Source organism: Pungitius pungitius, chromosome 11 (genome assembly GCF_949316345.1).
Source record: "Pungitius pungitius chromosome 11, fPunPun2.1, whole genome shotgun sequence".
Taxonomy (NCBI): Eukaryota; Metazoa; Chordata; class Actinopteri; order Perciformes; family Gasterosteidae; genus Pungitius; species Pungitius pungitius.
Window position 1 is genome coordinate 16,011,710 of NC_084910.1, and position 15,371 is coordinate 16,027,080.

General features: G+C 45.1%; 2 protein-coding genes across 3 annotated transcripts; one reads left to right on the plus strand and one right to left on the minus strand.

Annotated features, from left to right (window-relative positions):
• Positions 1 to 1,317: 1,317 nt before the first annotated feature.
• LOC119196968 (signal-regulatory protein beta-1-like) lies at positions 1,318 to 5,937 on the plus strand. 2 transcript variants are annotated; one of them, XM_062565451.1, is made up of 6 exons: positions 1,318 to 1,683; positions 2,323 to 2,628; positions 3,691 to 4,104; positions 4,990 to 5,082; positions 5,160 to 5,201; positions 5,377 to 5,937. In XM_062565451.1, exons 1-5 carry the CDS (start codon positions 1,638 to 1,640, stop codon positions 5,180 to 5,182), a joined length of 882 nt encoding a protein of 293 aa, XP_062421435.1. In that variant the 5' UTR covers positions 1,318 to 1,637; the 3' UTR covers positions 5,183 to 5,201; positions 5,377 to 5,937. The 2 variants fall into 2 exon arrangements, with proteins under 2 accessions (XP_062421435.1, XP_037308695.2); XM_037452798.2 differs by having other exon boundaries at positions 4,990 to 5,076.
• Positions 5,938 to 6,005: 68 nt separating this feature from the next.
• On the minus strand, positions 6,006 to 7,921 carry LOC119196966 (free fatty acid receptor 2-like). The gene has a single exon (XM_037452793.2). The coding sequence runs from the start codon at positions 7,697 to 7,699 to the stop codon at positions 6,707 to 6,709; it is 993 nt and encodes a 330-aa protein (XP_037308690.2). The 5' UTR covers positions 7,700 to 7,921; the 3' UTR covers positions 6,006 to 6,706.
• Between the last annotated feature and the right edge of the window lie 7,450 nt (positions 7,922 to 15,371).

The following is a 15,371-nucleotide window of genomic DNA, read 5'->3' on the forward strand; positions in this document are numbered from 1 at the left end:
CTTTTTAAATCAAAATGTCTGAATGTTCAGTTTGATGAGACTCTGTCAGAATAAATGGTTCATACCAAACCACTTGACAACCAATGATTGAAATTCATTGAGTGGGTGATAACTCCACAATAGAAATGAGCTATAATTATGAAAAAGTGAAAATGTTAACTAATTTGTCCGTTTTGATGGGTTGGAACAGGCTCGTGTCATTCTGTTCATTTCTTACAGGCAGGAGAAAACGTTCTCATCGTCAATCAAATTCTGAGGAGAAAATCTGCCCTGATTCGTTTTGTTTGGGTTTTAAAATGCTTACTGACCGATACAGACTGTGTTTAGTAGGAGGGACACGAGATCTTCAGGCCATGAGCCACTTACAAGTGCAACATCATCTGAAAGCTGGGAACCCGAAGATCGATTTAAGATGCAGCCGGGCCGTTTGTATCAAGGTGTTACAAAAATAAAATGAAATCAGTCAATTGTTAATTAAAATGTAAATAGGATTCTAGAAGAACCTGATGGATGGATGGGTTTATTCCATCATTCAGATTTGGTGCTTCATTTAGCAATTTCTTGATAATAAGGATCCGGAAAGAGTGTGTGTGTCCTTGGTTACACAGTGTTTAAACTGTCGGTACGTTGAATGTGTTATTTGTGTAGAACGTGAAGTTGGGGATGTGTTCTTTGGAAATGTTGGACCTTAAAAAGTGACTTCCACCATTATTGTGAAATATAGACATTTTAAAGACAGATGTGAATCTGAAAAATAATGAGATACTTGCTTCGGTGGTGATCTATTTTCAATAACCCTATTTCTTCCCATTTTAAAACGCCTTGACCTATAAAACTAGTTATGTTATACGTAAAATGTCCGGATCATCTGTCGTTTTCAATTCACAACTAAAAGTTGTTTTTCCTCAAGTTGAACCACTTTCTTAAACTTGCGTGTCTTGCTTTGATGATGATGATTACACCTAGTTCCACATTTCTTCTCACCCTCGGGGGACGCAGATCTGAATTTATTATGCTCATTATGCTCATTAGGCCACTCAGGAAATTCATGTTTACAGCTATTGCCCAGAAGAAGAAAAAAACCCACACAGCACAAATCAAAACAAGAGTTTTGGAATACATCAACATATTCAGTCACATGCTGCAAAAGCTCTGAACTAGAAGACAGAAGTTGTTTCTACTTGTAAAAGCTTTATTTCTTAACAAATTAAACTCATTCCTTACTTCTTCCAGTATTAAGTGTTCTTTGCGTTGTGTTTTTAGTTGTTTTTTTTAAGTCATAAGCTATTATATCTATCACGTAACTCATTCCAAATAAGGGCGATTACTTGAGCTCAAAATAGTAATGATTTAGTCGGTCTTCACTACAGCAGCAGGAAACAAACCTTCAGAAAAATCGGCATCAGCACTTGCTTGCATTTGCTCGTGGGTTTCATTCAGGATGCAGAAAGCGTCTCGTGCTTTTTTCTTCTGGAGAGTGACCTATTATTGAACCATCACCTCAACCCCCCCCGTACAGTGGAACAACAAAAACAAGCTGACACCATCGCGTTGTAAAGCACAGCGAGCTCCAGTCCTCGGAGTGCCTCAGGAGTTATTTCAGGGTTGGAAAGGGGAGCAGCATCACCGTGGCAACGATGTCTCACTTGTGCCTGCTCCTGCTGCTGGCAGGCCAGGTAGCAGGTCAGTCTATGTGTTTGATTTGTATCAACCGCACCCCCCCCCCTTTTTCTCACCCTTTTCATGCTTTCATTGTCTTTGATATGCATTTGTTAAGACATTTTTGAAAATTTGCATCAAAAAAACAATTGAAGTGCAGCAATAGAAGTAGGAGGCAGATGGAGGTAACCTGTTGTTTTTTTTGTGTGTTCGCTGTTCTTCTCTCCCATCTGCCAATCGCGTCCGCCTGAGTGTTTTGCTTATCTCATCTGCAGTATTTCATCATCGCACCATAATAATCACTTCATAACGCTTTGCCAGACAAGCCACAATCAAACACGTCGGTTTACGAGCTGTTGAAATCTTTTTTCCTTCAGAGTGTAAAAGTTTTCTTTGGAGGAAGGAAAAAAAAGACAAACAATAAAAAACACACACCTGGTGTTCCACTCCTTGGGAGACATTCAATAAGTGTTTGGTGCATTATAAAACGGATGAATCGACATCCCATTTGTGTGATTTAGTTACCGCGACCTTCCCTTCACCCAGGAATACTAAGCAGACCTTTCCAGCATTCATAGTTCTACTCCTCAAAAGCTCTTAGCAGGACACGTTTTATTAATGGCTCCTGTCTTTAACCCCCCCCCCCTCCCCATCCCCCGACAGCGGCTCCCGACGGACTGAGGGTCAGGCAGCAGCCCCCCTCCCTGCGCGTGACGCGCGGCGACACGGCCACCCTGTCCTGTCATTTCAAAGTCGAGGCCCTCAGGTTCGGGGTCCAGTGGTTCCGGCTGCAGGGGGGCAGGAGGCTGGTCCCGGGGCCCCCCAGGACCTCCGTGGCGGAGAAGGAGAACGCGTCCTCCCTGGTGATCGCCGAGGTGGCGCTGGAGGATTCTGGGTGGTACTACTGCGAGGTGAACGTCCTGCAGAGGGACCCGGAGTGCGGCAACGGGACCGAGCTGCTCGTCTGGGGTGAGGAGGGAAAGAAGTAAAAGAAGAAGAAGAAGGCTTTTTCTCGGCTGATGTTGCCACGCTGCCGCTGATTATGTCTCATTTGCAGAGAGCCGCCGCGTTTAGTGCGAGGCAGCTCGATACAGGACCCCGATCCAACAAGTCCAATCTATAAAGAAATCAAACCCGGGCGCAGTCCTCTTCAGAGTTCCTCTTTTTGCCTGAGCAGTTTCATGACAGATCCAGAAATAATCACCCCGGGCACCCCGGGAACCACGTGCACGGCCTTGTATCGATCCTGCCGAGGGAATTGAAACCCAGCTGAAAACAAGGCATGGAAGGATGGCCAGATGATTATGTGGGAACTATTCATGCGGAAGAAACGCTTCCCTTGAGTTTCTCTGAATGCATCGTAGGCTCCAAACTGCAGGTTCATACCTGCGTTGTGCTCTTATTGTATTATATCAATTCCACATAGTTTTATACCAATTTAACTTTAGCTTCATATTTGTAGAGTGTGCAAATGGCAACAATAGTCTTTTGTAACAACAACACATTTGTCATCAATCTGTTTGACATCTTTTCCATGCGTTGGTGTCAGCAGGCTTCACCAGTGTGCATGTTGTCCACTATTCATAGTGTTCTTGTACTTATCATCAACATATTTAGTAATATTTGATTTGATCATTAGTTATATTTATATCGTGAGTTTTTATCATGTGATGCTGTTAATTTGTGTCACAAAACCAACCGGCCTGTTGTTGGGCGTCGATCCAAAAATGACAAAATAGGAAGATGTAGGCATCAGAACTAATTGTTCACTTTGTGAAGCAACAGAAAATAGACTTGTTTCAGTCAGAGTTTCTGAGAAAATCGGGGGTGCGGCTACTTTTTGATAACACTGACTTTCACACAGTTTACATTTTGTGTTACTATTTTGCTGACTAGCATCTCTTGAGTTGATTCCTGTCTGCTTTATGAAAAGGGTCTCACAGGAAAGGGGCTTCCTTTTGGGTTCTGTGTGCCATTAAGTGCTGGCGAACGCTCACCACCTTTGTTCCTTATCCCTTTTTCCACTGCCAGCACCGCCTTCCGCTCCAAAGATTTACCTCCAGATCCCCCCGGAGCCGCCGAGCGGTGAGTGGGCTCTCGTCTGTCTCACGGGGGGGTTCCACCCGAGCCAGCTCACCCTCACCTGGACCTCCCGGGGCGCGGCAGGCAACACCGAAAGCCCGTCAGTCAGCAACTGCACCCTCCCCGCGTTGAGCCTCGGTGGCAACGCGTCCGCGCAGCTGGACGGCGGCGCCCCGCTGTCCCCTGATTGGTCGGTGAACTCGAGGTGTTTCCAGGTGACGGACAACCACACCCGGGAAGCGTTTCTCCTCAGCGTGATCGTGCTCCCCCGGAGGGGGTCTTTGGAAGCGGGGATCACCTTCACCTGTGCGGTGCAGGACCACCCGGCCATGACCGCGCTGATGGCTGCCTCCTTCACTTGGGGTGGGTTATATTTCTTAAATTTGATCTTTTTTTTTTACAGTTTGAAATTGGCTTTTGAGGCATTGGTTGAAAAGTTTTGGCAAGTTTTCTTAAGTGACATTTTGAAAGAAGAATCAGATCGTAAAATTGAAATATATTATGTTAACCATTTTAAACTATTTACTATCTACCAAAATACTTGTTTTTACGTCATTGCATTTTGGGAGGTGAGAAAACAAAACACAAAACACCTATTGTCATCTTATATTGACCTATAATCTGAAAGCGAACTGATTCTCTGCTGAATTCGTTAGCAGGTCTTTACAAGTATAACCTTTAGATTTAACAAAAAATTACTTTGGTCAGAAAACTAAATAGCTGAATAAATTAAAAAAATTAAAAAGGTGGAGGAAAATGTCACTTTTTAGAATTCTGTGTTGGTTTATTACTCCTCTATCACATGCAGTCCTGCAATCCATTCATTATAAATATTGGTATTTAGTCACACATGCAGCTGGTCCGCTCTTGAACTTTTGAACCCTACAATTCGGTTTTATCTTTGCGCGTCTCGAAGCCGCTTCCTTCCTAAAACCTGTGCCGACGCGGAGCTACGGGACCAGCCTCACGTAGCACTGCGTGTGCAGTGTTTGGCCTACTTGACTGTTCATTTGGGTCAGACATCGATCATTTCCAAGGCGACAGATTGCCTGCAATACGGCATACTTGAACCAAATCAACCATTTGTCCAATCAATGCTTAAACACCTCTCTCCTCCCAGCGAGGAGGGCGTGTGTCCATCAACCGAAGCCTGTTCAACCTTCCAGATTTAATTCTGTCGCGCTCAATAAAGCGATAAGTCAGTACTAATCAGTGTTTGCCTTCTTTTTTTTTTTCTCTAATTTCCAGATGCTTCCCCCAACGAGCTGATTGTGCACTTGAACATTCTGAAGATGTGTCTCCTCTCTGCGATGACCGTCTTCTTTCTATTTGAAGGTAGATGTGAGTAAAAACTCAGCTAGAGTTACAGGGAGCGGTTTAAAGGCTATATTTAATTTATGTTATCCTGCTCCCAACAGCCGTCAAACATTTCAGCGTGTAGTGGAAATTATGTCTACCTGGTGAGTACAATTTTCTCCTCTGCCTTTGGCAAACAAGTCATGTACACAAACACACACAAACACACACGAGCGGATACACACAGGGATGTTTTTCTCTTTGCCTTTTCCCTGTAACCTATCAAACATTGTTTGGAAAAAGTCAACACTGACGCAAATACCAATTATTGTCTTGCAGGAAATACAAAATGTGGGAGAAAAAAAAAGACACAACAAAGGGCCGCTGGGTGCTCAGTGAGAGTCGACCTCCTACGAATAAAAGTCCAGAGTCACGGTTCACCAAATGAGATTCAACTGACTGAACCGTTAATTCTGCACTATGAGCAACTCTGTATAATCCCCCCCCCCACTCTCTCATATTTGATATTCCAAAGCCTCGGACCTTTTTAAACCTCTTTCTATATGTTGGCTTTTCAGGCCCCGTACGTCCTCTGAACGCATGATGAATCTTGTGTTTTTTTTTGCTTTGCTTCCCTATCGCCACGGTAACCCAGACTACCATGGGCTTTTGGATCAGCAAGGCTCAGTTATTTATTGTGCTCCGTGTGTCAGAGCGAATCATGATCGCAGCGATCGGCGCGACCTCACAGGCCAAATCTCGCTTCCTGATATTATTTTATATAATATATATGGTTAGAAAGGGGGGGATTTGGCCTGCTCGCATTACCAATAGCACCAAATACTGCCAGTAATAATGACCTTTACATCTTCTGCAAGATATGCGTCTGCAGAACAACCAGATTTCAGGTGTTAAAAAAAAAAAGAAATATGTTAAATAAACTTACCATTGCTTAAAATGATTGCATATTGTTTGTTTTATTTTTTCCCAAATACTGTACATACATATTTATACACATATATTTGTTGCCTTGGAATGATCCATACATATACGCACATATAGTACACATCTACATTCAGGTTTATGAAAGCAGCAGTTATGTTATCACTTTATATTCCTCGGCTCAGCTACAGTCACACATGTGTCACCCATTATATAACAAATGTATTTAGCAAAATATATATTTACCTGATTTGTTTATGAAAATTGTACTTCCGTATTGTTTCGTAAGTAAGTCATTTGGCTTTCAGACGTATATTCTAAGCATTCATTCTTTGATACTAGAACATTCATTCTATAGTATTGCTACATTTAGTTTCGATATCAAGATTAGACCAGATATAATCTAAATGTTCCCGGGTTGAATAAGCGAATCCATGTTTACATGTCAGCAGACCCCACATTCGCTGCATTGTGTGTAAGGTCGTGCAAAGTCCCGTCATTTTTCAACACAATTTAATCCTTTTAGAGACTCCTGCGAAGGTGTCCGGCTCAAAGCTCTGAGGAAAGCACCCGACTGCATTGAGCTCATGTGAAATCCTTCACCTCGCTTCACATAAAAGGTGTGACCGTGTGACCGTGTGACCGTGTACAGGGCGCCCAGCCACTTCCTCACGAGCCAAAGCGCAAATTAGCGGAGGCAGCTGCTCGCAGCCTCTTTCCAGTCTCCTCAGATAGCATTGATCGCCTCTTGTTTGCGTTCCTTATCTTTCGTGGGCTCGTTCTTTTCCCCACGCGAGGCCCGGAGCATGTGACAGGAGAAGCACCTGTTGAGGCGACTTCTGACCCCTTTTATCACGCTGCCCACCGTCTTTCTCACCGCCGAGGAGGAGAAGTAGAAAATCAGAGGGTCCAGACAGGCGTTGAAGGTGCTGCAGAGCAGCGCTTTGTCCCGCCAGGCGGGGCTCCTCCACGCCACGAACCCGACGACGTGCGACACGTTGTACGGGCCGAAGCACACGGCGTACACCACCAGGGTTCCCAGGGCCATGCCGATGGCCCGTAGGTGCCGGCGCCGCCCGATGTGCTGCAGCTTGGACAGGATTCTGATGAAGTTGATGTAGCAGAAACTGCTGATCAGGAAGGGGATGCAGAAGAGCACCACGAAGAGCTCCAGGCGCACGGGCAGCAGCACCTGCAGCTGGCCCTCCGTGAAGTTCTCGTAGCACACGTCATTGTCGGCGTGTTCCGACGTGCCGTTCCCGGACCTCTGAGGGCGGAGGAAGGGTACGATGAGCACAATGCTCAGGTGGATGAAGGAGAAGATCCAGAAGAAGATGCTGGCGGCGCTGGCGTACGCCGGCCGCCGCTTCAGCGTGTGCTGGATGGGGAAGGCCACGCCCAGGTAGCGCTCCACGCTGACCGCCGTGAGGAAGAGGGTGCTGTTGTAGATGGTCATGTAGAAGATGAAGCGCGTCAGCGGGCAGAGGGCGTACGGCAGGTTCCAGCGCATGCCGTTCACCACCTCCTGCATCTTGAAGGGCAGGAAGACGAGGAAGAGGAGGTCGGAGATGGTCAGGTTGAGGAGCAGGATGTCGATGGGGGTGGGTTTCTGCCTCACCTTCTTGCAGAAGGTGTAGAAGGCGAGCACGTTGGCCGGGAAGCCCAGCACGAAGGTGAACACGTAGACCGACAGACACAGTCCAGTGTGGCAGTCCTGCATGGTGGCCGTCTCCCGGAAGTAAGTCAGCAGAGAGATGGAGATGTGTCACATTACATCCACCGCTCCGCGGGGGTGTGGATACACTGCGGCGCGGGGACGAGGGGGGTCGACGGGACGAGGGCTCCTTCTCGGGGTCAGTGGCCTGGAACAAACCCGGTGAGACAGCGTGGTCTTCCTGTCTCAACCGATAAACCAACGCTCGTCGCCTCCTCGAGGGTTTTGGGCCGCGCTGATAAGAAAGAATGGAAGGAAGGAGATTAGGGCCCCGCGGAGCACAGCGTTCCTGCCGACTGTCCCTTTGACACTCGCTCTCAGAGCCCACTGCTCCACTTTCACAATTTTTTTGCCCCAAAGACCACAGGAGAAAGAGAGATAAGCTCTAATTCATTTTTGTCCAGATTCCCCTCTTAATTTGCTTCTCTAACCGTTCAGAGTTTATTGGGAAGCTCAATTATCTGTTAATGAGGAGCTGGTGTTTTGGTCGGGCGCGTGGGTTTGTGTACAAACCATAATGCCGGGGGTTATTGCTTCCTCCGAGTCGTAAATACAGAACAATGATGCTTTTATCATTAACTTCCAGCGCCCTGTTTTCAGGATATGCACATTTACAAGACATGTTGAGTTGATGATGGCCCTCGTAAACGTAACGACTTAACAGCACCGGCGCGGAGACGCTTGTAGATCGTCATGACACACTTTTGTCATCAAGACAACATCTAAATCTAACTCCAATGCATTTTTTAATGCATTCAGGAAAAACAGAGTTAAGACTGAATGAAAATAACTAACTCTAGAGAAAAGCCAGTTTCTTACCTCTAGGCAATAAGCAGCATCACACGAAAATGAACAGCGAGAGACAGAAACTCTTGTATAGGGCTGTAATAATCCAAATGGAAGTCTCTATTGAAAGGCTTTATAGAGAAGTGTGAAGCAACCCATGAAGTGTCCACCTATTTAAGCAACTTCCTCTTCTGCGGTTGAAGCGGGTTTTTTTGTTTCACACATTTCACAAAAAAACTTCCACAAACGCGCGTTTAAGCCCCTTTCGACAAGAAGCCACGGCGAGGGAAAGAGAAGAGATCGCTGCTCACCTTGTTTCCGCTGCGTGTTTCCCGGCACACCTTCGTGTGGTGCTCGCTCCACTGTTTTATTTGATGTCCCCTGTTCACCAGCCTCCGGCTCCTGCCTGCTGTCGGCCCGGCACGTCCCCTTATTTGCATGATAATCTAAACATTCAGCACAGATAATAGAAATTATTATTAGGGAGATAATGCTGCTATTTATCTCCCCCCGCTTGCCAAACACGGTTACTGTGGAAACAAACGGCCCTTTTTTGCAATATACGAATGACGGCCTGTGCAGGCCTGGCTGATCATGGGTTATTAAATCATTCTTACTCATCCATGGCCACCGCTTCTATGGAAGCCTCTGTAGTGTGGGAAGGGAAACGAAAAGTCATTTGACACGAAAAGCCACAGCCCCGGTGACGACAGCAGGGCCAGCTTCACACGGCCAAGAGCCACATACTGTACACAATAAATAAAGAGTGTCATGTGGAAACAAATAAAAAGCTTGAATTCCTGTCCTTCTGTGATATCGAGATCAGTGGACTTTCTCTATCCACTTTCTGGTACCAAAGCCGGGTCAAGTTTCTATCGAACCAGGTGAAACAGGTGAAGGCGCAGATAGTCACGGCTAATTCCACCAAGCCAGAGGAACGGCCTTTTGAAGTAATAAGGACTCAGAGGTGTACAAAGAGTCTTTTTGATGTCTGCTAATGTATGTAAATCACTCCGAGGCACCTTCTCTTGAGCTAAGTCCTTAAACACTCGATTACCTCGTGTGAGTTTTGGATATTCTGTTACACGTCTGACAAAAGTTCTTATTAAGCGTCTGTTCCCTTATGACGTCAGCCGCCTCCTGTTAAGCTTATTAATAAACCTTCTCTCAACCGCTCGCATGCCTCTGCACCCTGCAAGCCAGCACAGAAGAAGCGTGTGCATCACCTTTGTATGCACGCATACTTTTGGGCCATCGTTGCATTATGTGAGCGGGCTTGTTCCACTGTGAGAGCAGATTGTACAGAGTGACATGGGGGGTTTTGGGGGGGGTTCGAGATGCTGTTTGAGCTCAAGCTTCCTGTTAACGCTTAGAAATGTTTCATCATTTCAGGAAAACCTTCTTCGCCGTGTATTTACTCCCCTGGCAAGAGACACTGGAGGAGGGCTGGAGACAAGCTCCCGCTTTGTACTTTCACTTTCCATATTTTACTTTTTTTGAGGGGCAGAAAATCATCTTTGCAAAAGAGGATTATGCAGCATGCACAGAGCTGAATTCAAGCCTCAACGGTTCGATGAGTAAAGATTCCCTCATTTTGTTAATAGCCTTAAATGAAATAATTATGATCATTTATTATTCAGAGTATTTTTATTATCAGAGTAAGCAGGAGGGCCATGAAAATTCCCCCAACCTCCAAACCCAGACAAGGTTTCACCTACAGTCCAAACACCAGGCAGGCCAGTGTGTGTGTGTGTGTGTGTGTGTGTGTGTGTGTGTGTGTGTGTGTGTGTTTAAGGGGTCAACGAGGAACTTTGCAGCGTCCTCACTCCCCCAGGTGCTTTCCCGATGTTTGGGACGTTGCGGAAAAAAAGTCAGACGGAGCTGATGCAACAGAGTGATAGTTGTGAAAGAGCCACGTAGAACAAGGGCTCGGCTCAGACGCAGAGTAGTCGAGGCACAAAGGGAAGCAGAAGTCTGTGGCTACTGACGCGGCAGGAATAGAATCACACATTATCAACCCAGTAAAAAGGTTTATTGTTGTGTCAGGTGTATCAGAAACCAGCTCTCCGCATCGGGAAAAATCCATAAAGGAGGTTTTCTTTCTCTTATTTCTTATGCATACCACAATAGATAGCGGTACTTTGTGGTCCTCACTATTTGCTATAGTGCTTTAACGCTTAATTGTGCTGCTAACTATAGACGAGCTGCATAGTGAGTATTTTAATGGAGTGTTTTACTGTTCCGTGGAGCCTCTGAATACTTCATTGAGGGATAAAATGTGGCAGGAGCAGCGATTGTTTTTCCGTTAATTACCATCAGACCCCAAAGTGAATTAACTGAAAAACAAGGGCAGGAAGCGTCGGCCTTTTCAAACACCAGCTCAGAGCTTTGATGCGAGCCCCCCCCGCTCCGGACCACCACATTAACCGGGAAAAATACATTTGTCGCCACCGTCTGCGTCCCTCCGCTTTGGGAAAGGCCACCTTGAAGTTCAATTGACACGGCTGTTATGAGCAGAGTGTCAGAGTGCTAAAGAGCACAAACACGGGCAGCGTGCACAAGGGCCGCTCTGCACGTCATCAGAGGCCTTTTGGAGAGGAGGAGGAGGAGGAGGAGGAGGAGGAGGAGGAGGAGGAGGAGGAGGAGGAAGGGGCCAGACTGAAGGATCGGACAGCTTATTCTGCCACCCCCCTCCCTGACTTACTCACTTACTCTAAATGGTTTATGAAATACACACACAAAAAAAAACTTCTCAGTCTGGCAGGCACTTAGAGGAAAGAGGAAGTAAAAGAGAGAAGAAAGAAAATGATGAGGTAACAGTATATATGCTCTATTTCAAGGAAACACAGAACTTTACTGTTTTTCATCACCCGCTATTAAGCTCTGCTACTGTATTAAATACAAATATGACCTGTAAGTGGTAGTATTCAGGTCATTCACTGACGTATAGGTGACCAAATTACAGCCAAATATGGTGAAGGTATGTTGTAACATTGTTGAAAATCATGATTGAATCATTAATCAGGACATTGACCTGAATGGTATCACCAAAAGAAAAATGATGATGAAAGTGTATTCACTACTTTCAACTAACTTCTGCAGAGCATTAAAACTGCAGCAGACGACTATTACCAAAGATAATGGGGGCCGATGCTGCGGTTGCTCTCCCCGTACTCTGGTTCCAGCTCCTTCATCGTATGATTTTAGAAAAGATTCCTCTTGGCTCATGTGACTGCGGTTCCGGATCTGTAGGGGGTGGGCACCATCCGTTTGAAGGGTCCCAAGATGACTCATGGGAAAGGAACAAAAACATTCAGGGAAGTTTCTCAAGTTCTTGCAATTTTCTTTCGAGTTTCGAGGGGGAAATTTCCCTTTTGTGGCCATCAAATGATACCTGAAACACGATGCTGCTTTGTTTAGAATATGTTGGATGTTGAAATGGTTAGAAACCACTCTGACAATGAGCTTCAGTTCTAGGATAGTAATTGTTTTTTACCAGAAATCTTAATCAGGAAGGAAACCACTGGATTGTTGTGGAGAGAAGAAAAAGGTACAGAGAAGCAGACAGCAGTGGTACAGCTGCACCCATGTGCAGAATTACTCAGGTTCTCTCTTCTAATGATCTCACAGAGCATCGATCGGTTGTTGGCTGCCATTTGCATCCCATCGAGCTGAGCTCTGATGGACTGTATCAATGTCAATGTGTTGTTGATAATCACCTGTCGTCAGACTGTATTTCCACTCATTTGACCACAGAGTGTTAGTGTGCGAGTGTGTGTGTCTGCCCCACACAGCTGATTTGTCCATCATCACAGCGGCGTCGCACAGCGACGTGCTATCGGCAGGTCTGTTGGAGAAGACCCAGGGCCGCCAAAAGGCACGGTGACACACACACACACGCGCGGATGCCACCGAAATCCACTTCCACCGCGCCTCTTCACACCCGTGGTGCATTTTAAATACATAGTTAATTGCGTTACCTCAAGTAGACATCAACTCAACAATGAAGAGATTGTGTGCTTCACGGACTTGAGCCTCCTTGCTAATCCCTCTGTTAATACCCGGAGCATGAACCCATAAGCTTCCTTATTTTCATGGCAGAAGAGGGTACAAAAATAACAATATAATTCTCCCTTCCCGGCAGAAGGGTTCGGTGGCTGCTAAGCCACCATATTGCCATTTGAAGGGGGACTTTCCTTCCGATATACACTAGCCGGACTTGTTTTATTCCAAGTGACAGGCTCATAACACAAAGCGTGCCCCGTTGGAAAGATTATCTTGTACATTCGTCCGGCAGCCTTATCAAGCCTGACCTGAGTCCAAAGAACAACTGTATTATGACTGAGAGCATAATAGAGGAGCATGAAAGCCATGGAGGCAAAATAGGCTCCTCGCCCTCACCAGCTAATCAGTTTCATAATCACCAAGTCCTTTTTTAAAGGGAAATATCAAAAGGGAGATATTCTGCTCCTTTCAAAGAGCCGTGTGCGCTCATCTTATTTCAGCCAACAACACACGCAGATACCTGCCTTTGGAAGCACGAAAACCTGGATCAGTCCTACGCCCGAAGCTCAATTGAGGATTTTTGTAACTCCCCCCCCCCCCCCCCCCCCCCCCCCCTCTTCTGGGAACAAGGCCAAGCCACACAATGTACAATGGATCCCAGCCGGGGGCCCTTTATTGGGTCGTTGTTAACGCAAAGCGGATGTGCAGGCTGACGGATGTGTGGACTTTGAAAGGGTCCGGGACGATGTCTGAGGTTCCTGAGGCAAATAACGCTGTCAGCGGCCCTTTCGTTATGAGCCCCCCGAAAAATGACGAATGCGGCTTGTGGATGGTATACGGAGCTCGTTCATCTGGTGCTATTTGTCTTCTTTTTCTATTAACAACACAAACGTCCTTGATCATCCAGTATTTTACATTCACACCAAACGTGTCTCCATTAATTGCGGATGATTCAAGGTCTTGAGTACAAAATGCCACGTGCCAGTTCAGAGAAAATGTAATTTAGATTATTCCACAACTGCAGAGAGCAATAAACACATGAACCGAGCTGATGTTGAGATGCTTCGTCAGAGCAGAAGCTTAGATGTTCATATTTTCAAAGATCAAAAAGAATATCACTCAGAATGCATCTGATTATGGGAGCAGAAGAGAGTTGAACGCCTGGTTTCGTCAAACCGCTGGTGATCGGCGGGATAAAAGGACGCCGTCATCCCACCCGTTCCACGGAGGTCGATGACACTTGAAAGTCACCGCTCTCCTGATTAGACGGTGTGAAATTGCCCAACAGATGTATACAGAATACAGCTCTTTAATATCTCCGTCGCAGCGAGGAGCGACCGAGCCGCCGTGTTCGGGTGAGTTGAGACTTTGATGAACGCCACGGGGAACGTTGGAGAGCACTTAGGAGAGGAGTCCGCCGCTGATGACCCAAATACGCATTCTCTGTCCCAATAATTGCTCCCCCTGATTCCCTCTCCGACTTACCTTTGATTATAGTTTTGTATTCACACAACCTCAGAGGAGGGAGAACCACATGTTATTCCTGATGATAGCCACAAAGACCTTAATTATTTTTATTCAATAAGTACCCTGTATTATATCATACGACACCTAAAAGTAGCTAGAAGAGTAGTGAGAAAAACATGAATGCAGAAATGTTAAAACGTGTACAGGAGCCCGGTGCCCATAGCTGATTCATGACGATGATGATGATGATGATGATGACATTCTTTAAGGGATCCCCCATAAGGGAAATACAGGTGTTTAGCAGCTCAAGTATAGAGAAACAGATCAAATAAAAAAAAGTTAATTACAGTAGACCAGTATATCTATATTGATAAACACTGTATATACCTGTAAATGCCTATTTGGCCTATTGGCTGTGTGCAGTGTGCTCACCTTTATGGCCCGATTGAGATTTTAAGTGCATTCTCTTGGCCTCTAATAACAAAATATCCATAAGTGCAGCTTTTAATGAATTTATAGATGGCTTTTAAAGTACACGGAAACTCAAAAATGCAAAACTCATTAATAATTTAAACTGTTGAGGAATTGTATCTCATAGAGTATCCGGCTGTTATGCCTCTATACATCAGCCTTTAAATATGTGCCACTGCAGAATGGAAAGATTAATAGAAAAAAAATCTACATACAGCGTTTCCTTTGAAGGGAATTTTTTTTGAAGGTCAACCAAAATGTACTTTCCTAAAGACCGTCAACATCCCTTAGAAGCTTTTTCTTTATCAAAAGCTGCTCAAAAATAAAGACCCTGCCAAAACATTTAGTAAATGTCAGTGTTAACTCGCTGAGCGTCTTGGATTCTGAAGGGCAGAGACTCTCCAACACTCTCCGGGCCTCATTTCGCAACCTACGGTCAAGCAAGACAGAAAAACAAAACATGTTTGTACTCACAGATCTGCTACTGAGGTTTCTTTTCACTATCAATTATTTTTTTAGGAATAATCTTTTGCTTTTCAAGAGTTTCCAGAGTTAATGAGAAAAGTCCATCATAATGTATTAAATTACTTGGGAAACAACTGAAAATGAAATAATTAATAATGGGTATGCAGTTTCTATGACTAAAGCAAAGAGGAGATTGCATTTCAGCTTTTTGAAGAGCAACTGATCATTCTAGTAAAATGTAATGTTCATTAATGCAATTGGGAAAACTATGGCTTCACCTCCGGAGACACTGAAATGTTGTATAGACAGTAAATTAATGAAACAATGTGAAACAGATTAATATAATCGAATGGTCTTTGACGCAACCTTTCAATCGTACACGTGTGTGTATGTGTGTCGTTGTTTTAAATCCCTAATTTCCTTCTTACTTTAAAACTGTGACAGAAGTCGAAGCAAATACATTTGACTTGACTGCAGTCAGACT

Excerpts from the sequence above, each read along its gene's own strand:
- LOC119196966 (XM_037452793.2), bottom strand. The coding sequence starts at position 7,699 with ATGCAGGACTGCCACACTGGACTGTGTCTGTCGGTCTACGTGTTCACC.
- LOC119196968 (XM_062565451.1), top strand. The coding sequence starts at position 1,638 with ATGTCTCACTTGTGCCTGCTCCTGCTGCTGGCAGGCCAGGTAGCAG. Across the intron at positions 4,105-4,989 it reads GGCTGCCTCCTTCACTTGGG|ATGCTTCCCCCAACGAGCTG; the intron begins GTGGGTTATATT and ends TCTAATTTCCAG. Across the intron at positions 5,083-5,159 it reads CTTTCTATTTGAAGGTAGAT|CCGTCAAACATTTCAGCGTG; the intron begins GTGAGTAAAAAC and ends TGCTCCCAACAG.